Source organism: Panicum virgatum, chromosome 9K (assembly GCF_016808335.1).
Source record: "Panicum virgatum strain AP13 chromosome 9K, P.virgatum_v5, whole genome shotgun sequence".
NCBI lineage: Eukaryota > Viridiplantae > Streptophyta > Magnoliopsida > Poales > Poaceae > Panicum > Panicum virgatum.
This window is the reverse complement of record NC_053144.1, coordinates 63606054-63629993: the sequence shown is the minus strand read 5'-3', so window position 1 is coordinate 63629993 and position 23940 is coordinate 63606054. Positions and strand designations below refer to the sequence as shown.

The following is a 23940-nucleotide window of genomic DNA, read 5'->3' as shown; positions in this document are numbered from 1 at the left end:
ATGCAGTAGAACCATAATATGTTAGGCTTTAGTTGCAAACTTTTGCTGTATAGATGGTTTTGTGTTAATAGGTATATAAATACTTGTTCTTTAATCTTTTTCTTATCTGATGCTTAAAAGCTTGTATTGCTCTGAAATTTTTGTGGTAGTTGAATCATGTTACACTAGATTTGCTATAAAAAATTTCATGATCAGTTCTCTTGTGTAGCTATTTATTTGATTTAATCTTTGTTTAATAGACTTTAATCATGGTAAATAGTTTCTGTTCTTAATAAATCGTGAAAATATTCCTGAGTGTTCTTATGGAGTATATTAGCTTGTCCAGGAAGTTTGATCCTTAGTTCATGGCTAGATCAGGGGCTAAAATATAAATCTTGCTAATCTGTTGTCTGTTTTATTTATTTTCTCAGAATTATTTCGTGTAGATAAAATCATGAAAAATTCACAGTAGATAGATCTTACCTGTGTAGATCTCCTGTTAAATTTTGAGCTTCTGTTTTGATCTATTTTGATCTGTATAATTCAAGCTTGTACTAGGTGTTGCCTGCATAAATGATTTATTGTGATTAAATGATTACATGTCTTGACATGATTTTTGTAGGGTAGATTACTTTGTTCATGTTCTGTTTAGTGTAATTTTGGTAGATTTTATTACTATTTGTACTCTGATTTGTTGATTTATTTACAAACCATGACTTAGTGGTATAGTAAATCACCACCACTCATTTTATGAAGTTAGTTAACTTCTTTTGTGAGGTTGATCATGATGCCTTGTGTAGTTAAATTTGTTATTTAACTACTCTATAAACGATTGCCCATGTTTGTTTATAATGTTGTTCTTGCATTACATATAGATACGACTACTTTGTCAGACGGGACGTACGAGTTGATTCCGGAGTCTGACGGAGGTGATCTCGAAGCTCAAGTAAACACTGCGGAACTAACTGAAGCCCCGGACCAAAGTTCGGAAGAGCCTAGGGCTGAAATAGTTAGCAACTACCGAGAAGGCAAGCCCCGGACATAACCTATACTTCAAATTAATATCATTTACTGTATTACTTACTTGTGCATTTACAGTTCTTAGGATTTGGATTGAAACCCCAGATGCATGATCCTAGGAACCTATGTACTGAACACTAGACTTGAGTTCGAGTAATTGCTAAGCTTATAGGAACGGTAAAAGTCGAGTGATTGCCTGTCACTCGCGAGCTTTATAGGAATTGCTTGTTTACTTTCTGTTATCAATATAAGGACGACGGACGGGGTTGTGTTCGATATCATGTCCTATGTGAGACCCCGTCTGTGTTGATGAACTTGCTAAGGTCGCGGTGTGTGGTAGTGCTGGTTAAGTTTTTGAAAGTACTAGTCACATGCCGTAAATATGGTACGCGGCAAGCCTAGTAGCCGATTTGGACCGGGGAGTGGATATACCTCCCACTCTCTCAGTAGGGATAGGTTTTATTATATGTTGCGCAACACTACGACTTCTAGGGACAAGGTTCGGCCTTGGAGCCCTGTAGTCGGGGAGAGTGGCACTATCCACAAGCCGGAAAGAAAGGTTAACGGTTGTTTGGGAATGACCCGACGGTATTCCAGACGTGTGTGCTAGGTTACCCTTGCAAGGTTGAATTTCGATTCAGAATCGTCCGCCTCTCACGATGAAATGAGACTGCTTGATCTCTTTGCCACACAGAGTAATAAGAGCAACAATATTCTTATTAATCTTGATGTTTGCTTAGAAGTTCCACCATGTTTGGTTAGTAGATGCTTACATAGAATGGTTAATCAACTAGAATCTTGAAGCTAAAACTTGAAAGTAAGGACCTACTCTTTATTGCTTTTCAGCAAAGGAAAACCAGAGCCTTACAAAGCCTTGCATAGTCTAGCTAAGGTGGGCTACTTATACCCGTTGTCGGTTAAGTCTTGCTGAGTATTAGAATACTCAGCCTTGCTGTTGAAACCCTTTTTCAGGTATGAGTTTTGAGGATCAGATCGCTAGCTTGACCTATCCTTGCTCGTTGCCTCCTGGCTGGTCCGTAGAATGGGATACGTCTTCGGCCGGCAATGACTATGACGAGTGATACCATGCTTGGGCTAGCTTGGTATACTTTTGCGACGTGTTGTAGTCATCGTGTTTCATCTTCCGCTGTTTAGACTCTGAACTTATGATCATAACTTGTATAACTGTTTTATTTAAGTCGGCCTTGTAATAATGTTTTTAACTGGTTTGTAAGCATTACTATGCCTGTGTTGTAAAAATTGTGGTTGTAATATCTCTGGACTCGCCTTCGTGCGGGGTAGGCTTGTTCGATCCGAGAATCGGTGGTTGTATCGGGACGTTACCCGACAGACCAAAAATTGTTCCGTTTGAAGTGCGTTTAAGCTAATGTTGCCTTTATGGTGATGGTTTACGCACTTGAGCCGGGATAATTTAGGTGGTTCTGCCACAGAGGGGGCGGCGGCCTAGGCTGTGGTGGAGCCCAAAGCAGAGGAAGGGGCGCTCGGAGCAGAGGAGGAGGAAGGGAGGGGGCCGGCGGCCGGCCGGCCATGGCCGGCGGCGTCGGCAGCTGCGGGCTGGATGGGAGGGAGAGAGAGGAGGAAACCCTAGGCTATTGATACGATGTAGGAAGGAATAATGGATGTATGTAGGAAGGAATAATGGATGTATTCCTCCAACCCTAGAAGGGTAGGTATATATAATCCCTATACATGAGCCTCTGGATGGGCCTCTATACACATGGGCTCAATATACACCAACATTGTAGCTGCCCCCAGCACGGCTTCAGCCTTAAGAAGTCTGTCAGGTTCAACCCTGCTGCGTGAGGAGCTGTTAACATTTAGGAGGCACCTGTTCGCCGTTGCTGAAGATAGATAGATATTCTTCTTCTTTTTTTGATACTGAAGATAGATAGATATTGTGCAAAAAAGAAGATAGATATTCGACTCAGTTTAGTTCCTGCACGAATCCAACTGTTTAGTGTTTACCATGGAATTCCTGTGAAATTATGTGCGAGGAACCATATGTTTTATCATGATTCTGCACACTGTAAAGCCATTTGGTAGCGTAAGATTTAAAGATCTATATCGCTCATCCGTACCTGTTCTTGCAAAGAGATAAAGAATGATCATCTCATCTTTTAATATTATACCTATTTTTTTATTATTTCTAGAGCATTTTAGTACTTTACAACATATAAGAAACCTTGTTATCGCGCGGTGCGGTGGCACTGTTAAATCCGCCGGCTTGCAACCCATACCCACCTGTGCACTATGCATCATATTAGACAACGATATTGTGCGCGAAACAAGTCTCTCATGTATTCATGTGCCCTGCCTTTTGTACACAATGATATAAACGCCGGCACCTGGCACAATGATAGCTGCAACGCCAAGCATCGCATGACGCAAAACATATAGTACATTTCTAAAATCACAGGTACAACATAAACCATGTGCTGAAGGGGTCATATACTCATGTGTTTGTCCACCAATATTACCGGCAAATAAAACCAGAATTACACTTAACATCTCAAAAAGGGAATCATGCTATGGATCAAACACCTAGAGGAACAGCGAATATCTTTTTCTTAACATGAAACTGCAAATATCAACTAACTTACAGCCAACGACACTAAAACCTAATAGGATTGATTTGTCTCAGCACATACTGGAAGGAATACAGAACAGCCTTTTCTATTTCCCCACCAGCTGTCATCAGTCAGAAAATCTAGCTATCAATGTTAACCTCATCGTCCTCAGTTGCTTCATCATCAAAGGCGGAGCTGTTTCCATTGGCAGATTCCATCTGCTTGGCACTGGATTTTGTGGACTTGCCGTTGGACTTGTTCTTTGTTGCTGGCTTTTTGCCCTTCTCAGACAGCTGCATCTCAAGCCCCTTCACGGACAGCCGCCGCTTCCGCTTTGAGTTTGGCCCTTCAGCTGGGTCTTCAGCAGTAGAGTTGTCCACTGCCATAGGAATAAAACCAAGAACATAATTGTCCATGAATGAAAGAGTTTGCATTACACTGAAGGTAATACTTGAAATAACATGAAATACTCAGGTTTTCAAGATTTCCCTGCCCGCATGTGCTCTGGAGCTAGTAATTCAACTTAGTCTACTTCAAATATGCTGTAGCCTATAGTTTCGTTAGCACATCGTCATCATTTCACAACATTCTGAGATCTAAACTGAACAAATTCAGTCAATTTTCAACATGGAGGCTGCAAGACTTAGTTTTCTTGGTATGGTGGTCTGCAAGTTTTTCATACGAATACAAATGAACCATACTGCTCATAGAGTCCGATTGGAGAACAAATCGTAAGCACAACAGTTGGACAGAACGGAAACAACTGACACAAGATATGGCAAAAAGCAATAGATATACCTTCCATTGGGCTTGACGCTTGAGGAACAGCTTGACCGTTCTGTACAGCATCCATTGAGGATGGTGAACCAGAATGGTTGCTATCCTCCAACTTTGATGAGCTTCCAAGACATTTCTCTGGCTGCTCATCAGGAGCATCTGGGGAAGGAATTGCTGGCAAGAAGACAACCTCATCCACAGAATCCTCCACGTCACTGAACACTGCGTTCTTCTCATATGTCTCGATATCAATTTCAGCATTCTCATCTATCACTACTTCCTCGGCCTGCATAGAAGATTGAGTGAGAAAATGTTCAAGTGCATACCATGAATAACAGTTGAAAAGACAAGTGGAGAAATCTTATTCACCTCTTCTTCACGTGGGTTCAGATCAAACTCATCTTCTCGTTCAACATACTCTTCATTTTCTTCTAATTCTACAAAATCAGGAGCAAATGCACTCCAGTTCTCTACATGCTCCTTGGCCCAAATGTATACAAAGCCTGTTACAGATACTGTAGCAATTGTAGGTTCAACAGGATGCCAGGCAAGATCAATGAGAGCTTCCTTCGGACCATCAAGGATCTTTACAAGTCGCCCTGTTTGATCCCATATTTGCAACCTGTGCTCTCCTTTGTTTGCAGAAGCACCAACTATCCACTCACCATTACCACTGAAGCATGGTGTCTTCCACTGTATCTTTGTGATGGCATCTGAAAGCTCACAGGAAAGAATAAGGCAGCTTGCACCATTTTCTTTCAACTTATCATAGTGACTTCCACAGCCATTACTGTTGTTGCTTATGTTTCTAATCTCCTCTCCAGAACCTTTAACAGGCAGAATATTCTTGTAGACTCTAATGACCCGATCATTAGAATTCGTCAGAAGATATTGACCATCCCGGCTTACAACAATATCCTTAATAACAGTTCCACCAGGGATGGGAATTACTGCATGTACCTGGATGGTTTTTGAATCTACGATTAAAATTTCTCCCTTAGAGTTGCCCACATATATCAGATCCCCATGCTTATCAAACGTTGCAGCTGTTGGTGTAAAAGGTGGGGTACCATCCGCGAATTTATTACGGGGATTAGGTGCAGGTGGGTTACCATTCTCAGATACAGAAACAGGGAGGACCGTGGTACTTCCAGTATTCAAATCAACAAGAAGAGGTGCAGAAGACAGAGGACATGCCAAACAATTAGATGGGGTTGGAGAACCAGGTTGAAGACTGGCACGTAATGGAGTCTGCTGGAGAGTTATGCGGGCAATCTTTTCCCCACTTGACACATCCCAAAGTGTCAATGACTTGTCAGTAGCAGAGGCAAGCAAACGGTGGCCATACCTGGACCAGGATACGCTTGTTATAGGTGCAGTGCAATCTTTATCACGAAATTCTCTTGCAAGCCCCCTTGTTTCAAAGTCCCAGATAACACAGCTACCATTTGAGCATCCAGCTGGAAATATGTAGCAGACATTGTTATTGTATTGACCATTGAAAACAATTTCACAGCTGATAGTTATTCTAGACCAGCCAACAATTTAACAGTGCATTACATAAATAATGTTGACATTCATATATGTCACAAGTTATAGGCATGCAGCACCAACATCATATATGGAAGTAAGATTATAAACTATACAGTATCATAGTATTGCAATAGAAATCAAAACCAGTAGAGGGTAACATGCCTCTCCATTCTCTCATTTCCATGCAGAAGTGAACCACAGAAAACTAAAGGCACATTCAAAATGCAAGGTGCCTTGCGAATTTAACACATTCTTCACTCCCATTCGCTGACAGACTGACACTCATCAACAGAACCCAATATCCAGGACACTGTATATCCCATGTATATTCTTTTGTTTGGTGCACATGATAAAAGTTACGGTGTTTGCACTGTGAGTAAAAGGTTAAAAGAAACAGTTTATCCTGAATTAAATGTTTACAGGTTGTGGATCACAAAATAGGAGTGTAAATGTTCCACATGGACAGGAAAATAAAATAATGATGACATTTTCATGCATAATATCAGCAGAGCCACTAATTGCATAAGCGGCAGGCAATCCCACTAGCACTGCCAGGTAAAACAGACTGATTGAACAGGCAGAGATGAGAATAATGAGAGAAAAGAAATGGCTTCGCTGGACTATAAGAAATTTAATCCTTGTTAACCAAAAAAATCTTAAGACCAGCATGTTTTATATGAAGTTAGTTATGAACTAGGAAGATAATTACAAAAAACAGTCACTTGAATATACTTGCAGAGGAACAAGCTCAGATAATTACCAGCCAGAAGTGTTCCTGTACGGTTAAACGCAATACATTTCATAGTACCATGATGCAAGTACTCCTCGATTGTCTCGGGAAATTCCCCCTGATATGGATCTACAAGAATACAGAGCATAGAGCACTTCAATATCTCAAAAGATGACTACAAAAATTTCTTCTCAACATAAAAAATCTAAGAATGTAATATATGCTTCATTTCCCAGATAGCAGGCATTGGTTCACTTATTTCTGTGACAAAATACAAGGGAAATTTCGGTTCAATGGCATACAAAGATGGGGCCATTTATACAATATTAGACATTTTCCATCTAAAGACCGTCTTCTCAATTGTAGTGATGCTCCGTCTTTCATCTGTAGCCTCTTCATGTTTCTGGCGCACACCCCAGCACCTCCAACACCTGTGCCTGAATCCTGTGCGTCGTAGCCTACCTATCTTGAAGCCATGGCGTCGCCTCCACCAGATGCTCTCAGACCCAGCACAGCACCACCTGATGCCACCGCAGAACGCATGGAGCATGCCTCTGCCTAAAGCCGGCATGGACAGAGCCAATTTCGGAACTTGCTTTGCTTGAATCAGAAGAAGCTACCTAAATTGCCTCCCTCAATTAATTACAGCAATCATGCTCTAACCCGCCAAATTGTCTTCACGCTGAGATCTGAGCTGATCGAATTACTCCCTACCCAAAATAGAGCAAGAAACTAGCAAATTGAAAATTGAGCAACCCAACCGCCTCGGCTAGCAAGCAAATCGCAGCAACAGCACGGGATGGATTGGGTCAGGAAAAAAAAGAGGAGATTAGTTTTGATTTCTCCCTAATAACCAAGAAAAGAACGAACTAATCCAAAGCCAAGACGGATCTGCACTTCTGGGTACCAGCAGAGGATAAGAGGGCCAGCAACAAGAAGAGACGGGGACGGGAGAACACCATGAAGTAGGTATGGCACCATGTCGAGACAGACCTTCGGGGTCGCATCCCGGTGACCCTGAGGAGCCGCATCCCGGTGACGCTGACATGTCGCAGTGACGGCTATCAGCGAAACTTTTTTTCTATCAGACTTTAGCTTCTTTTTACTCAGTCGATTGTCACCCAAATAAAATGGCAAGATGACACCAAGAGGCTCGGTCGATGGAAAAGGTAACTGACTGGCATATTTCAAGATGGCCCAGTCTGATGGTATGTTTGTAAAAATGCAATCTTTCTATGTCACAGATCAATTTTTCCCTGAATAAAATGTTTCAGACACTACGCAGATTAATGATTACTAGAAGACACTCTACGCAGATTAATGTAACCTATCATCGAAATTAAAAATTCACTAGCTGGCAACACAAATGACATAATGCACTGATTCTGCAGGAATTTTTTTTGGCTAGCAATTCCTAGCCTCCAATCAAAACTGCCAATTTCTATGCAGACACATGAAAAGCAGCATCTACAGGATAACAAAAAATTACATGTGCTCCTCCAAGCAAAGTAATGCAATCTAAAACCCTGTTTGAAACCCTATATAGCACTTCATTTCTGTGCCAACAGAACACCCAAACCGACCTAAAGTAATCGCCACAAACAAATAATCACTCATGTTACCACCAAACTACCAACATTCCAGGGTAAACCATTGGGTTAACCACACATCGAAGCCCCAAGCTTTTCAAGTCCCAAATCACCTATAAGGAAAGAAATACTAGGTCGAGGGCTCGAAGCAGACCCGTCCTAATCTCCACATCACCGTCCTGCCCCTAAAACCCTAAATGTCGACCTCGAATTGGCGGTACATCCCGAATCCGCAACACAGCCGAGCAGATTCCACCGAAATTCGACCGAATCAACGCGTTCCCAACCCGATCCGACAAAAAAAAAATCCCCCACGCAGTTCCGAGAGAGAGAGAGAGAGAGAGAGAGAGAGAGAGAGAGAGAGAGAGAAACACGGGAATCGCAACGAGAACTCACCGACTACAGGCGCGTTCATCGCGCCGCCGCCGCCGCCGCCTCGGCGCGACGCTAGCCTCGCAAACTGGGGTCGAATGAAGAGACCGGCACAAATGGGAACCCCCCGCGCCCGCCCGCCCCGCGCTACGCCCTTGTCCGGGTTGTCCCCCTTGTCTCCACGATGCGAGTGCAGAGGAACCGGAAGCGCGGGGTGGGTCGGTGGGAACACGCGGGTGGCGCTGCCCCTCCTGAAGCCCTAGATAAAACTCGCCGGGCCCGGGAGCGGGAGGGAGCGACGAGCCGAGGAGCTGCGAGCAATTTGAAGCGGAAGTGCAAGTTCGGGCACCCAAGTGAGAGGGAGACGTCGCGCGCGTACAAGAGGAGGTCGGTATTGCTTTTTTTTTGGAGGAACACGGCACGCTGCAAATATGTTATATGCTGACGTATATTACACACATACATGTCCGTGTTTGTTTTTTTTATAAAATACATACATGTCTGGTTAATGATTGATATATGTTTTTAGATGTTTTGCCGATATACGTAAATTTGCCCCGCTGGATATTAATCAAGGATATTTTCTCTCTCTAGTATGTTCTTGGCTCAACATTTTGTTTCTCTTTCTCTTGCATGCCCTTTCACAAAATAAATTGTATTAATCTAAAAAACAGAATAAATTATAACATTCTCACCTCTATCCTATCCACATCTCTAATCTATCTGAATGGGTTATCAAGGAGCTCTAATCCCCTTCCCGCGGACTGTTCTTCACCCGCCTGACCGTCAGCTTCGTAATCATCAAGGTACAAAATAGCCCGCTAATAGCTCGCTATTGTCCGCTATTAGTTTTTTAAGAGATCTCCCGCTACGCTATACAATATTTGTCCGCTATGTCCGCTATAGGGTTTTTTTATAGGATTTAGTGATAATAAATGTCCGCTACTTCCGCTAAAGATGTAGCCAAAAAAATAAAAAATCAATATAACTAGGGTGGACCATAGACAAAACATCACGGGCACAGTTAAACAGTCAAGAGACGTATTGAGTCTATTTTAGAATGTTAGACCAATGATGCTTCTAATTTATATGTATTATGGACGTATGACTATGAAAAATTTGCTGAAATTGGTTGCATTACTGATGTTATGGGCCACATTATGTATATTTTTTTTGCAAACCGCTAAATGGATAGCTCCGCTATAGCTTTCGCTATAGCTCTCTTAGTTTTTTGGAAAGGCTTCCGCTAAACGTCTTGGCCCACGATTTTATACCTTGTTAATCATCTTATCGTTCCACGCTTCCATCCTGCCCCCGGCACTATACCAACCTTACTCCCTCAACCATTTCTCTAGATTCCCGTTAAAAACCCAAATTACCAATTAGAAACCAAAATCTTTAAATCCAGCCAGGTAAGCCGGGAGACCTCTGCGCCCACGCGGCGGCCGGGAGAGCGACCCGCGGTCCTGCGCTCCCTGCTCGGTCCAATTAGATTTGGATTATTCTCTTTTCTTTTTATCCAATACTAGTGGAGATGCACGTGCATGTCACATGCACGTGTTTAAAGAATAATTATATTTAAAAATATCATATATTTAAAAATAATTATGTTATATTTAAAAATAGGTAAAGACTCTGTTAAATTTGTGAAGCTGTTAAATTTGTGAAGCTGTACGGCCACTTCCATCCACCGTGTGTCCTCCATCCAGGCTCCGCGTACACCACGTGCAGCTCGGCGGTTCCGCATTTTCAGATAGAAGGGGAGAGAGAGCGGCGGGTCAGCGCAACTGTTCATTTCGTTCCCCATTTTCTCTCTCTCTAGGGTTATTCGCTCTCCTCTCTCCTCGCTCGCATCCATTGGCGATTTTTCACATCCAACCTCTTGAATCACCCACACACCAGCAACTCAGCTAGATCCGGTGGTGATCAACGGCATCTCTGACGAAGTGAGTGATTTCCTCCGTCGCCGCGCGCCCAAAAGTCCCCCCTCCTCGTGGTTTTTTCCACGCTATTTCCTGGTGTGCTCCTGTTTTTGTGGATTTCATCATCGCGCTCATCCACTGGGGATTCCACGGCGTCTATCAGGGGGGCAAGGTGCCGAAGCGCAGATCCGGACACTCTCCAATCGTGCCCCCACTCTTTCGTTCATGGCCCGCAGCTCGCTGGCGGTTCTGCTCCTGCTTGCGGCGCTCGTGGGCGTAGTCGCTGCCAGGGACATCGTCCACCAGGACGACGAGGACCCGAAATTCCCGGCTGCGCCAACGATTTTGTCCTGGTATGGCACCCTCTGCTCCCGTCATCTCCCTTTGTTTAGCTGCTTTCTCTATGCGGTTTTGGGGCCGAATTTTTGATTCAAGGTAAGGGGAATGGGACTCTCGGATTTGGTAAAATTTCTGCTACTCCTGCCATTGCTTGATTTTACATTGCTTTGATTGGTAGTGGACTAGTGGTGTGAGTGACTAGGTCGCGTCGTACGGTCATGCATGCACAAGTATCTATCGATTCATGAGCATCTTTGCTTGCAAGCTGTTGGGGAACAACTTTGTTTGGTAAGCCAGCGGAGTGTGCTCTAGTTTCTGGTTTGTTCATGAATGCTATTTATTTAGAGATCAAATGGTCCGTTACCATTACATTTTAAGCCCAGGTAATCAAGGAGCACTCAGTACATGGGCAGTCCGAATGCTTCGGCATGGGCTAATTGATTTTATACTCTTCATCAAATGCTGGGAATTGGGAATTATATTTGTTACAGTGATCACACATCCTGTTATCTGGTCCAATTCAGATAAACTCCACCTTTACTTGTGAGCTTATTTGATTGGAATGAGCTGATGGATTCAATCTAATCTGTTATCATGGTTTCATGTTTAACTAGCTAATATGGTTCTCAGGGACTATTGCATTTTCCTGACTTAAAAAGATGCTTGATTCGTTGTCGATAACAAAGTAATCAACTAGAGCACATAGCTGATTATCCCTGAACAATGCATATGACGCATAGCTTACGGACTTTGCTTAGTGTAGTAATATCGTTAGGTTTTTTGCAGTTGAATACATTGATTCCCCAACTACATCACTGCACTAAGCAACTTTTTTGTTACAAACATGCATTAATCTGATTTCAGATAAGCAATAATTTGTTATTAATTAGGCCAAGTAATATCTCAAAAAGGCTCTATTCTGCATTGGAATTGAATGTGTTTCTCTACTAATGAAGATATATATTTAGCTGTTTTACTTATAGTTCTTTTTTGCATAAGCAGGGCTAGTTTAACTTCGATCAATCGATCAACATGCTAGAAGCTTCTCAAATCCTTTTTGTTAAGTCTAGATGCACAAGTATAGTGCGACCAAGGTTTTTTGAACTGTCTCTAGATGACTGCAAAGGAAAGGGGTTTCTACACAGTACCATTATATATCCCACCCAGTTTTCAGGGTTAGATTCTAAATACAGTATAGGATAGACAACTTAGATCAGGAGCTTAAGAGCTAGTGTCTTTACTTTTAGGTACGTCTTTTTTCATCAGGAGAAATGGGTAGCTTAATTGAATGATAGCCCAAGCCACCAGAGCTAGATAACATAATGCTCTTTTGTTATTCCTTTAGCTTTTTTACCAGTGAAATGTATTATCTTAACAGTGTTTCTGCTGGGGTAGGACATTCTAGCAGAGATTTGATAGCTGCCTTTTTTCTAAAACACTTGGATATATTGCCTATGCAGAATCACATAGTTTTCCTTTTTTAATTGTGTATATCTGCAGGGTGCAGACAACACATTCATGATTCACCTGAGAACCTGGTTAGTGTTGTTCAAATAACCATACCAAGTTACAATGACAAGAGGGAAGAAGCAGCAGCAAGGTCGTGCTGCCTCATCTAATGTGTTATATTATGTAGGAATATGGGGTAGCAGAAACAAAAATTTTCTACCACATAAACTAGGATTACTGCAGTTATAGATCACGGGATTACCACTAGACGCGAGGTTGCGGAACTTCTGTAGCGCGTCGGTGTAGTGCAGATGGAAGCCGGCAGTGCAGTTGCGTAAAACTCCTCTCGAACGGCTCATTCTTGTGCAGCAGATGCGGCACCTCCAAGGTATCCACACGTACGGGAAGAAGCGTCGCGATCCGGACTGCTAGATCCGCGAATGCGACCTAGGACTTGGCGTACAAGAGGGGCGGCACTATTCACGTCGGCTACTGTAGCGCGCACTGTTCATCCGTGCGGTACTGTTCACACGCGGCGACTGTAGCACCAATTAGGGTTTTTAGGCTCCCCTCCTATTTATATAGCCCCTAAAAGGCCTATTAGTGCACTTAAGTCCAGTCTAATTCGGATCTCATCCTTATCAGGCTTCTTTCCCTTAACTGTGTGACCCTATGGGCTCACATATGAATAGACATGTCCCGAGTACTCTTACTCGGCCCAATAGTAGGCAGTGGCCTCTAGCAAGACATGTCAACTCCTATACGCACACAAAGATCATATCAGACGAGCCGCCACAATATCATATACATGTTGTTCCCTTTGCCTCACGATATTTGGTCTTGCTTGAAGCCGACCACTCTTTCTCGATCCTATGATTCAGAATCCTTGGTTAACTCTTAACCCTATCATGGCCATGCATTTTTTGATCCGAATCACTCGAGGGGCCCAGAGATATCTCTCTCTTGTAGAGAGGGGCAAATCCCATCTTGACCGACTATGTCTCACAGCATGCTTCTTAACAGACCCGAAAACCACCTTTATAACTACCCAGTTACGGTGCAGCGTTTGATGGCTCCTAAGTAAGTCGGTTCACATCTTGAGTACATACGACGATCTCAGGTCTTAGGACACAGCGTACATATTGTGTAATGAGAAGTCATCATCTCGTGTTGGGTTAGTTCAATCTCATGTCTCACATGAGCCCACATTATTAGTTTGACATCCCCATGTCCATGACTTGTGAAACGTAGTCAATCAACTAAAACCCTCGGGCTGCATCATATACACGTCCTTGGTCAGATTTCCATTGAGGAAAGCTATTTTGACATCCATCTGCCATATTTCATAATCGAAATATGCAGCAATTGCTAGAATAATCCGAACAGATTTAAGCATCGCTACGGGCGAGAAAGTCTCGTCATAGTCAACTCCTTGAACTTGTCGAAAACCTTTTGCGACAAGTCGAGCTTTATAGATGTGAATATTTCCATCCATATTTTTCTTCTTCTTATAGATCCATTTGCATTTTATGGTTCTCACACCATCAGGCGGGTCTATCAAGTTCCAAACTTGATTTTCCTTCATGGATTCTATTTCGGATTTCATGGCATCTTGCCATCTCTCGGAGTCAGGGTCTGCCATCGCCTCTGCATATGTCGCAAGCTCATCATTGTCTAACAATAATAATTCCCGCGTTGCGCGGAGCCTTACTGACCTTCGTGGTTGTGGAGGTGCTTCTATTGCCATAGGCATCTCAACTTGTTCAGCTACATTAGCGTCATTTGTAGAGTCTTGTCCTATTGGCTCATCTCGAACTTCTTCGAGTTGCACCGCTCTTCCATTTTTCTCTCCTTTGAGAAACTCTTTTTCTAGGAAAACTCCGTTCCGAGCGACAAACACTTTGCCCTCAGATCGATTATAGAAGTAATACCCTAAGGTCTCCTTTGGGTATCCCACGAATATACACTTATTCGATTTGGGTGCAAGCTTGTCAAACTGGAGTCGTTTGACAAATACTTCACAACCCCAAAATTTTAGAAAAAACAAACTGGGAGTCTTGCCAGTCCATATCTCATATGGTGTCTTGTCTACAGATTTTGACGGCACCCTGTTCAGTGTGAAAGCTGCTGTTTCTAGAGCGTAACCACAAAATGACAATGGTAAGTCCGATTGGCTCATCATTGATCGAACCATGTTCAACAGAGTTCGATTACGTCGCTCGGAAACCCCGTTCCTTTGAGGCGTTCCAGGCGGCGTAAGTTGTGGAACAATTCCGCAACTCTTCAAATGATCGCTAAATTTGTGACTCAGATATTCGCCCCCACGATCAGATCGCTAGGCTTTAATCTTCTTGCCACGCTGATTTTCAACTTCGTTCTGAAATTCCTTGAACTTTTCAAAGGTTTCGGACTTATGCCTCATCAAGTAGACATAGCCATATCTACTTAAGTCATTAGTAAAAGTAATGAAGTATTAATATCCTCCTCTGGCATGTAGGTAGGATTCAAATCATTTAGCCGAGGCCTTTTAGCACTTATATTACAGACAGGAGAATCATCAAGATTTAAAATAAATAGCCCATTCTTAATGGACACCAAAGTCACAAACATATTATTCTTAGAGATCACACAACCATTGTTTTCACTCGCAAAAGAATAACCGTCCTTCATCAAACATGAAGGAGACACAATGTTAACCTTTTTTTTTTGCTTCTTGTTTTCTCAGTAGGCAATGATACTTTTTAGTAAATGGCATTTTACTTCGTTAGGAAATACAAATGAACAGGAAATTTAGAAATAAATATGGTTCTGGATTATCCAAAGTAATATACTTCATTAGGCATGAATATGGTTCTGATTAGGCAATAATGTGGTTCTTAACCAGGCAAAATAGTTTACTTCATTAGGCAATGTTTAATTTAGAATTTTAGAATTCATTTTCATAGGTTGCCTAAAGTACAAGGTAATATACTACTATCAGCACTGGTATTTAACACAGAATTTAGCCTGACCACATGGGAGTTAATGCTATGCGTGCAGTCATCTTGAGAGTACATATTCAAAATTCATTAGGCCATAATATGGACTAATTTGGGCAGTTATATGGTTATTAATTAGGAAATAATATGGCACCCAAAAGGTAATATAGTTTAGTTGATTACGCAATGTTATTAGACATGTCATTTTTATTATGTTGTATAGATATGGCAGCATTCCCACTAGATCTTAGAGCAAGTTCTTTAGAACTATTGTTCAATTTTTGAAGCATGATCTGAACTATTGTCACAAAGAAATAGGAGCATTCCTACTAGATCCCATTTGTTGCTATTTTGATTAGACATGTACTTCCTTTTTTCTGTATTGAGAAGATGGAGGGGTACCAGGATCTTTTGGCAAACATTCATGACAACATGGATAAATTTTATTCACACTATAAACAAGCACTTTCTAATTTGTATACAAAAACTAATATCTGGTTGTTAACTATGCAGCCTTATTTTTCTTTTCTATACACATTATGCAACCAGCCTACTCGGCTCTTTTTATGCATATCACTCCCCTGTAAAACTGCAGCTACTAGTTCACACTGGCATTACATATTTTCTGGGTAATTTTAGAGGTCATGGTCATATTCTTATGCAGTAACAAAGTAGTTTGATAATATTGAACTTGTATTTAAGTAATATTGAGGTAGTAAGTTAATAATATTTGGTAACCAAATTTAAAATGGTCAGACCAAGCATTTAAACAGTGCTTAGCTATTTTTCCCTGCTTAATTGAGCAATTGTATTTATTGACTGAAATAAAGCACTTGTATTGTTTATAGATTCTCTAATTCTGTGCATATGTGCACAAATGTCCTAATAGAGGTGCTTCTATTGTTTCATCTACAGAGAAGGAGGTTGCCCAAATAATTTGTGAATATCCAAAGGACGAACTATGGTTTACATTACTCTGCAAGAAGATACAGATGCAGTAAGACTTGATTCACTCTTAGATTTCAAAAAGCATCATTTCTTTGCTTGTCCACGCTCAAGCTCCGAGAAAACTATTTTTGCTGCAGGTAAGATATGAATGAGCTCGTACAATGATGTGATAGTCAAAACTAGTGGCTCTTTAGCAACTTTTAGACCAATATATTGTATTATGCAATTATAGCTTGTGACTGTTGCATTTCTCCAATAATTGTAGCAATTTATATGTCATGGAGGTGAACTTGATGAAATATATACTAGAGGTATTTGTTAGGACTCCCTCTCCAAGAACTGAACGTCGTTAAGACCAGCTACCCTAGCTCCTCAGAGCAATTTTTAAAACTCATAAACTTGTATGTGCAGTTCTTTTGATCCCTAGTATTCATGCAGGCCCGACAATCTTTTAGGTTTGTTTTCTGATTGAGTTCAGCAGCTTGGTAGTAGCACATTTGTTTGCAACTTCTCATTATTGAAATGTCATTTTTCATATTTTGTATATGGTTTTGTAAAATTCAATTGAAACTTTTGTCCATGCTCTAATTTTCTCACACTTTCTTAGAACTTTGCTTATATGGTTCCAAAACGATGCTTATTCTGCCTAGGAAATTCATGATTATTAGTTAGGCAAAGTAATACTTTTAGTTGTGCAATTTTTTGGCTACGGAACAAGCAAATGCATATGCATGTAGGCAATTTTTATAACATTTTATTTTTCAAATGCCTCCGTTGATAATTAGGATACAACAGGTAGTTCTTCAGCTTATCCAACTTACTTTATGTGCTACATACTATCTGATATATTCCTATTTTTCCCATTATATGGCAGGTCATGAAAGGTGCTCATAAGTTAGGTAAAGACTCACAACAAGCTAAAGTCAAGTATAAGCAGGGTGTATCTAGTGGTTACGTGATGACTGATGAAACAATATTATTGTGAATTTATTTTATTTGCTTGTACATTTATTCTAAATTGCTTCGGAGTTTATTATGAGATGCTTTCAACTTTTAACAAAAGTGCTCTTGGAACTGTACGAGAAAAATATCATCGAAACATATTGAAATGAGATCTTGTTTTGATCTTTTTGTTACGGGCAAAGCAATAGTCAAATTTTAATTTTGATGCCGCGGGTAGTAGTTTTTGCTTAAAAAAGAAAAAATTGATAACACTGTGTTTTGCTATTCCCAAAATAGACCGGCTGTAGTGGAAAGCTATATTACGGTTGGCCGTAATTTAGCCAAGTCCTTAAAAATAATATGGGATTCAAAATTAATATAACAAAGTTAGATTACATCGAACCGCTACTAAAATAATTAAAATATGCTAAAACAACTAAATTATTTTTTATTAAAAATGTAGCAATCCACTCCATTCTAAATCTAATCTATTCCACCTTTGTTGCATGACAACTGGTTCAAAAAATATTAAAACGATTAGTGAAATAAATAAATTAATACAATGTATAAGATCTTGCTTTAATAATACCATGAATCATCAAACTCATAAGTGCTTCTCCTGTTTAACTCAGAAATCGGCTATGGAGCAACGTCATTAGACATATTTGCTTCATTAATAACAGAGGCAACATCTACATATTGTTAATACATTTTGAGTTAGCAGACACTTCATCAGGTTTAAAAAAATTATACCGTGTGTGCCCTGCTGCGGAAGGGCGACAAAGGAGGATGTGCCGAACTACCGATCGCTAGGTGGAGTAGATGGCAAGGAAAGGTTGTAGGCGCAGGGAAAGAATACAAGCGTGATTTGGAAAGTAACTTGCGCAGGTTAATTAACGTACAAAAGGAAAGATAATCAAATGATAATAAGTCTTACTAAAAATAATGGTTGTCTAGTATATAAGCAACCCGTGGGTATAAGAGGTGGGTAGATAAATGTTTGGTGTAAAAAGAATTAGAATTTTGGTGGAAACATTTTTTTTCTATCAATTTTGTGGGTCTACACCCTCTTTCGTCAAAATTTTGGTCTGACAAGTGGGACCTCTGTGAGAGGAAAGGTGGGCCTAATCTTGGTGAAAAAGAGTTTCAATTCTTTCAACTTTTTATAGATAGATTCCCGTTAAAAACCCAAATTACCAATTTGAAACCAAAATCTTTAAATCCAGCCAGGTAGGCTAGTTGGTCACGGTCTCTCACCTCTCCTAGCGGGGCAGCATCAGCATGCAGGTCTGCAGGCTGCAGCGAGACAGGGCCGAGGGGAATGAAAGAGCTCTCCCAGGCTCCCAGCACATGTATAGCCAAAGATGAAACAAGCCGAGGAACATGAATCGAATGGTTTTAGAGCATTTGGAATAAAAGATTTTATCTGTAGTGTTAAGTTTAAGGAACGAAACAAATTATATCATATTGTTCATATCTTGGACGAATTTCTGCAGCGGAAGCAGCAGTGAGATCCTGGACATCAGGACAGCAGCATCAAACTTTAATTATGTCTGCTCCGTATCAGAAGGAAATTGCAGCATCTAGGCATAATCAGGCAATGTCATTATGTCAATAGTGTTGTTCACATCACCATGATCATCTCCATAAATGGGAAACAAATATAAATCTATCTACTGCGTGTACCCTCAAATATGAGAGCGCCGGTGCCTTAATCCATCCTAAGGGAGAAGCCTACTACCAGATATCCCATAAATACAATACAAGGGATATGCAGATAAAGACTTCTCTGGAGCGAGTACAAATGGGCAGCGGTACCATCTTTTACATGGAGCGGCAACTTTCTTCTGGTGTAGGCCACGATTCCAGTCCATCATGGTGGCGAATGACAAGTTGAAACACTCATGACCTCTTTGGCATTGATGAGCAAAGGCGAGAATACATCGAAGTATTTCGCACAATTAGGTAGATGATGAATGCAAGGTAAACAACCAGCACAACACACAAGCTTGAGCGAAGCACTGCACCCCGGATATCAGTAATGTAGAATGACACTATAAGATATCCATTGATAAGCATCAGAAAGACCGTAACAATCCAGCTAATCACCTGTGAGCACAAAAAGAGTTAATATAGCAAAGTAGGCTGGACAGTGTTTCTAGTTGTGTAAAGGAGCCTCATGCCATCAGATAAATAATTAGCAGCAGATTAAATACGTCTCCAACTGCTTGTGAGTTAGGCGAACCATATTGAACAAAGCATATATAGATGCATGGATGCGGAATGATATATGCGAGACTTGTCATGCCCAAGGCTAAGTTCTATGGCAGAAAACATTGAAGAATCATGGTAACGTGTCTCAACAAATAACACATAATTAAGATCAGCAACTGAAACTTGGCATTCTTCTCTGAAGGAAAAGTTAGGACTCCATCAGCTTAAACTTGGCATTCTTTAGGATACTGAATAAAACAGGGTAGTGAAATAACAGGATCATGGTCTCAATGCAGCAATAGTCAATTGGTCATTGACTATCTTTAAACATGACTTTTTTAATAAACAAAACTCAAAGAAAAAAGAAACTTACTTTGGTGATGGGACCAACTACGAATGACCCCATGACCTGTTGCTTTGAAACGAGGGTGATGAGAGGAATTAGTGCAAATGGAATCTGTATGGACTGAAGAACATTGAGTGCTTCATTCAGAACATCCATCGTAGGATCTTCTGTATCAAAAAACAGAGCCACAATCATAGTTGGAATTATGGCGAAACTCCGAGTAATCATTGCTCGTAGCCATTTCTTCAATCGAAGATTGAGAAAACCTCCCATAACAAATTGGCCAGCGTATGTGCCAGTAATTGTGCTACTCTGTCCAGATGCTAACAGTCCAATAGCCCAGATATAGAGGATGGGGAAGAATGCAGTTCCATACTTTTCCTGTAAGTACTGCCCAGCATTCTCAAGACCTATATTATCAGCCTGTTCGGTCCCATAAAATCCTTTGGCAAAAACCGTTGTGACACAGATATTAATAAAGAAGGACACAATGAGTGCAAGAATTGACTCAATGTTGTAGTAGTAGACTGCTTCTTGAACACGGGATTTCTTGTTCGTGTCAATCTTCCTGGACTGCACTAGTGCTGAATGCAAGAAAACATTGTGAGGCATGATGATGCAGCCCACAATTCCAACCGCCTGCTTAATTGTCTTTGAGCTCAACTTTGGAACCACCAAACCTGCATAAGTAATCAGATGAGCAAATTCTGCTTCTCAAGCATACAGCACAAATAAAAATATTTTGCCCAAACGTTAGAGTGAGAGTTACCAATCAGAAGTTCCTTTCCACTAGGCTTCGTTTCACCAAACATAACCGCAAATGACAGAGCCATGGTTGCAATTAATACAGCAAAAAATGCTTCCAGTTTTCTCACACCATAATTCTCCAGGAAGAGAAAGATGAAGCTGTCATCAGGACAAATTTCAGATGAGTCACATCTATACATCTATCAGTTTTACTGAATAGTTCTTACCCCTAGAGACTTTAGAGAGAGATAGAGGGGAGGGGGGGTTAGCAACACACGAATGACGTGTTAGTCAATATCAGAAAAGCATTGAGTAACAGACAAAAGAACTGTTGTCATTTCATCATTGGGAGACGATTTATTTAGCAGATACCTTAGAAATACTATTTAATCATTTACGTTACTTTAATCGTCACCAATTTCATCATCTAAAAGCTCCTAACCTTGTTTAGCAACCAATAATGCACAACAAAGAGGTTTGACCAGGGGAGAAGATAAGCAGTAAGTAGTAACGTACGGAAAGTAGATAAGGATATGCCCTTAGTTAATCAATAATCCCAAAACATGAGTACAAAGTCTTTAACTTAAGAGAAAAAAGAAGTATTAAACAAACCAATAGTATCTTCTGACCCAAATGAGGTTTAAAGTGAAGAAAGTGCAACCACCGTTAGCCAATAGCTCGCAGGAATCATGCTGTCATCGACTAAACCAACATATGAAACATGCTCTGTGTGTGTGTGTGTGTGAGAGAGAGAGAGAGAGAGAGAGAGAGAGAGAGAGAGAGAGAGAGAGAGAGAGAGAGAGAGCAAACAGAGTACGCAAACAGCAACAATTTCAGGACGCAACCTAATTTAATCAGCAAGCAGCACATAAGCATCTCCAGAAGCTACACCAAAACTCAACCAGGTGCGACAACTATTAGCTAATCCTGATCGGGAAGAAGATTGAAAGTAGCAAAACTGCAATTCTTAATCCAAGGGATGATTTTATACAGATCTTTTCTGCATCCCAAAACAGTGCGAGTGCATTCAGGAGAGCAAAAACCATTATCCCATGGTAGTCATCAACACACTAATTGAACAGAGGGAACCACAAACGATGCCCAAAGCACTAAAGTTAAGCAAGAAAGCAACACCAGGAAGACAATAAGAGGAATGATCCCACTCGAAATCGATTGACTCTAACATAAACGGAACCAAAAGAATCCAAGGCAGAGATCGGATAACAGGTCACACCGTCACAGAAGGAAAAAGGTAAAAACAATGGACAGAAACACTTGCGAAGAAGAGGCATAAACAACCCTAAGACCCCATCCGTTCATGTCCAAGCATAAGAAAGCAATTATTATACTCGCTGCATCAAACCAGCGAAAGAACGCGACAAATTTTCTTTAAAAAAAAAGTAACAAAAGTTACTATGATTTCAGTTCAGGTCTTCAGAAGAGGAAGAACAGTGATGAGCGGACAGAGCTCCAACTCAACAGACTAACGAAGCACTATGTAAGAAAGAACCCCGCGCGGTCAACAAAATCGACAAACTTTCTCGTGAATTTTGCTGATAAAAGCCCCGAAATAGGTAGAAATCAGCCAGTTCATTCAATCAATAATGAACCAAAAAGCGTAAGCAACTTACCAATCGAGCGCGGTGATGACGACGCCTCCCCAGAGCGGCACAGTGCCCCCCGACAGGATCTTGATGGCAATCGCGCTGCCAATCACCTCCTGTATGTCGGCGCCGACGAGCGCGAGCTCGGTCATGGCCCAGAGCGCGCGCGTGGCCCAGGGCGGGTACTCCTCGCGGCAGAGCTCGGCGAGGTGCTTCCCCGTGGCCACCCCGAGCCGCGCGGAGAGCAGCTGAATCAGCGCGCCCATGACCGTCGCCCACAGGAGCAGCCACAGCAGCTGGTACCCCGCGGCGGCGCCCGCCTGCAGGTCCCCCTCCAGGTTTCCCGGGTCCAGGAACGCGATGCACATGAGGAAGCCCGGTCCCGTGAAGCGCCAGAGCTTCCGCCACGAGAAGGGCGGGCGCGACGCCGCGCCGCCGCCGTCGGCTTCGGCGTCGGAGTCCGAGATGGAGATGGAGACCTTGTCGTCAGAGTCGTAGGCGCGCTCCTCGTACTCGTCGTGCGAGTCGGAGGAGGCGGTGGCGGCGGAATCCCCGGCCCCGCCGGGGAGGAGGCTCTCGGCGAGGTCGCGGGACGCCATGGGGGTGGGGTGATGCGCGTGTGGTTGCAGGGGTTGGGCGACAGGGCGAGTGGGAGGATGGGGCCGGGAGTTATGCTCCGGGAATCATGATTGGTTTGATGGTTTCTTCGAGAATTTATACTGTTTTTTTACCGATATTTATACACTAAGGCTGTTTGGTTCTCAAAAGTCTCTGAGCTAATTTTAATATCTGGTCTAAAACAAAAAGTCTCTTCTTGTTTGGTTTGAGATACAAAAAGTCCCAATGAGGTGTAGAAAAGACCAAATTACCCCTGCATGCATGGGTCCAGCTCCACCCCTCCTCCTAGACCTCACCAAACACAAGCCGTCCACCGGGTGAGGCATTTCGTCGAACACAATGGCGGCCCCGTCGCACCCATGCTTCACAACAGTGGCGGCGATCAGCCATGCCATGGGGACCAGCCCGGCCGCCCACGCGCCGGCGGGCGGCGCCACCCGCGCGTCTCCGCATGAGGGTGGCGGCCAAGCCCGCGTCCATCTGACGCGACAGGAGGAGATGGGGAGGCCGGACGCGGAGGGCGCGCGCGGCGTGCAGGCCGCGGCGGAGAAGGCCCGAGAGGCCACGGGGACTACAGCCATGGCGGACGCACGGCTCGCGGCGCCGGGATCTGCGGGCGCGGGCGAGGTGGGATGCGCGGTCGAGGTGGGATGCGCGGGCAGCGGGTGGGCGGTTGCGGGTGGATCTGCGGGCGCGGCTGGAGCGGGGTCGCCGACGGTGGGATTGCGTGGCCGGCGTTGCCGGCGGCCCTTGCGCGGGTGGTGCAGCCGACAGCCCTTGCCCGGGTGCACGGCTCGCCTCAGCTCGGAGGCCATGGCGCGCCTCCCTCCACGGCCCGAGCTCGAGGCCCGCCATGGCCGCCGCCGCCATGGCCTCCGAGCTCGAGAAGGAGGCCGGCCGAGCTCTGCCGCTGCAGATCCACTCGAGGCCGACCGGAACAACGCCGAAACGAGGGAGGGGGAGGGAGCCGGCCGAGCTCGGAGCACCATGGAGGGGAAGGGAGCGCCGGCGAGGGAGGGGAAGAGAGCTCCGCGGGGCGCCATGGCCACGGGCCTGAGCTCGGAGCACCGCCGTCGCCGCTGGACCAGCGTGGATCTGCGGGCGCGGCAGGCACGAGCGGGTGGAGCGTGGTCGCCGGCGGCGGCCCTTGCGCCGGCGGCGCGGACTGGGAGAGGGGAGTGGGAGGGGGGCACGGGGAGCGGGAGGGTCACGGGGCCTTGCGGCGCGGGGTGGGGGGGTCAGGCT

General features: G+C 43.1%; 2 protein-coding genes and 1 long non-coding RNA gene across 6 annotated transcripts; 1 reads left to right on the top strand and 2 right to left on the bottom strand.

The window, feature by feature from the left end:
- Positions 1-3414: 3414 nt before the first annotated feature.
- Positions 3415-8935, bottom strand: LOC120646923 (protein RBL-like). The gene is made up of 5 exons (XM_039923455.1): positions 8613-8935; positions 6658-6756; positions 4734-5824; positions 4386-4650; positions 3415-3966 (listed from the first exon to the last, which is right to left on the bottom strand). The coding sequence occupies exons 1-5, from the start codon at positions 8629-8631 to the stop codon at positions 3728-3730; spliced, it is 1713 nt and encodes a 570-aa protein (XP_039779389.1). The 5' UTR covers positions 8632-8935; the 3' UTR covers positions 3415-3727.
- Positions 8936-10333: 1398 nt separating this feature from the next.
- On the top strand, positions 10334-17368 carry LOC120646922. 4 transcript variants are annotated; one of them, XR_005664637.1, is made up of 4 exons: positions 10334-10534; positions 10674-10863; positions 16192-16361; positions 17099-17368. It is a non-coding gene; the product is annotated as an uncharacterized LOC120646922 (long non-coding RNA). The 4 variants fall into 4 exon arrangements; XR_005664638.1 differs by adding an exon at positions 12350-12449 and having other exon boundaries at positions 16192-17368; XR_005664639.1 differs by having other exon boundaries at positions 10336-10534; positions 16192-16273; positions 16362-17368.
- A 1364-nt stretch (positions 17369-18732) lies between these two features.
- On the bottom strand, positions 18733-22780 carry LOC120646921 (metal transporter Nramp2). The gene is made up of 4 exons (XM_039923454.1): positions 22105-22780; positions 20496-20632; positions 19754-20406; positions 18733-19275 (listed from the first exon to the last, which is right to left on the bottom strand). The coding sequence occupies exons 1-4, from the start codon at positions 22674-22676 to the stop codon at positions 19069-19071; spliced, it is 1569 nt and encodes a 522-aa protein (XP_039779388.1). The 5' UTR covers positions 22677-22780; the 3' UTR covers positions 18733-19068.
- Positions 22781-23940: the final 1160 nt, after the last annotated feature.

Excerpts from the sequence above, each read along its gene's own strand:
- LOC120646923 (XM_039923455.1), bottom strand. Across the intron at positions 5,825-6,657 it reads TACAGGAACACTTCTGGCTG|CTGGATGCTCAAATGGTAGC; the intron begins GTAATTATCTGA and ends ACATATTTCCAG. Across the intron at positions 3,967-4,385 it reads AGCGTCAAGCCCAATGGAAG|TGGACAACTCTACTGCTGAA; the intron begins GTATATCTATTG and ends TTCCTATGGCAG.
- LOC120646921 (XM_039923454.1), bottom strand. The coding sequence starts at position 22,676 with ATGGCGTCCCGCGACCTCGCCGAGAGCCTCCTCCCCGGCGGGGCCGGG. Across the intron at positions 20,633-22,104 it reads GTCATCACCGCGCTCGATTG|CTTCATCTTTCTCTTCCTGG; the intron begins GTAAGTTGCTTA and ends TCCTGATGACAG. Across the intron at positions 19,276-19,753 it reads TAGTTGGTCCCATCACCAAA|GTGATTAGCTGGATTGTTAC; the intron begins GTAAGTTTCTTT and ends TTGTGCTCACAG.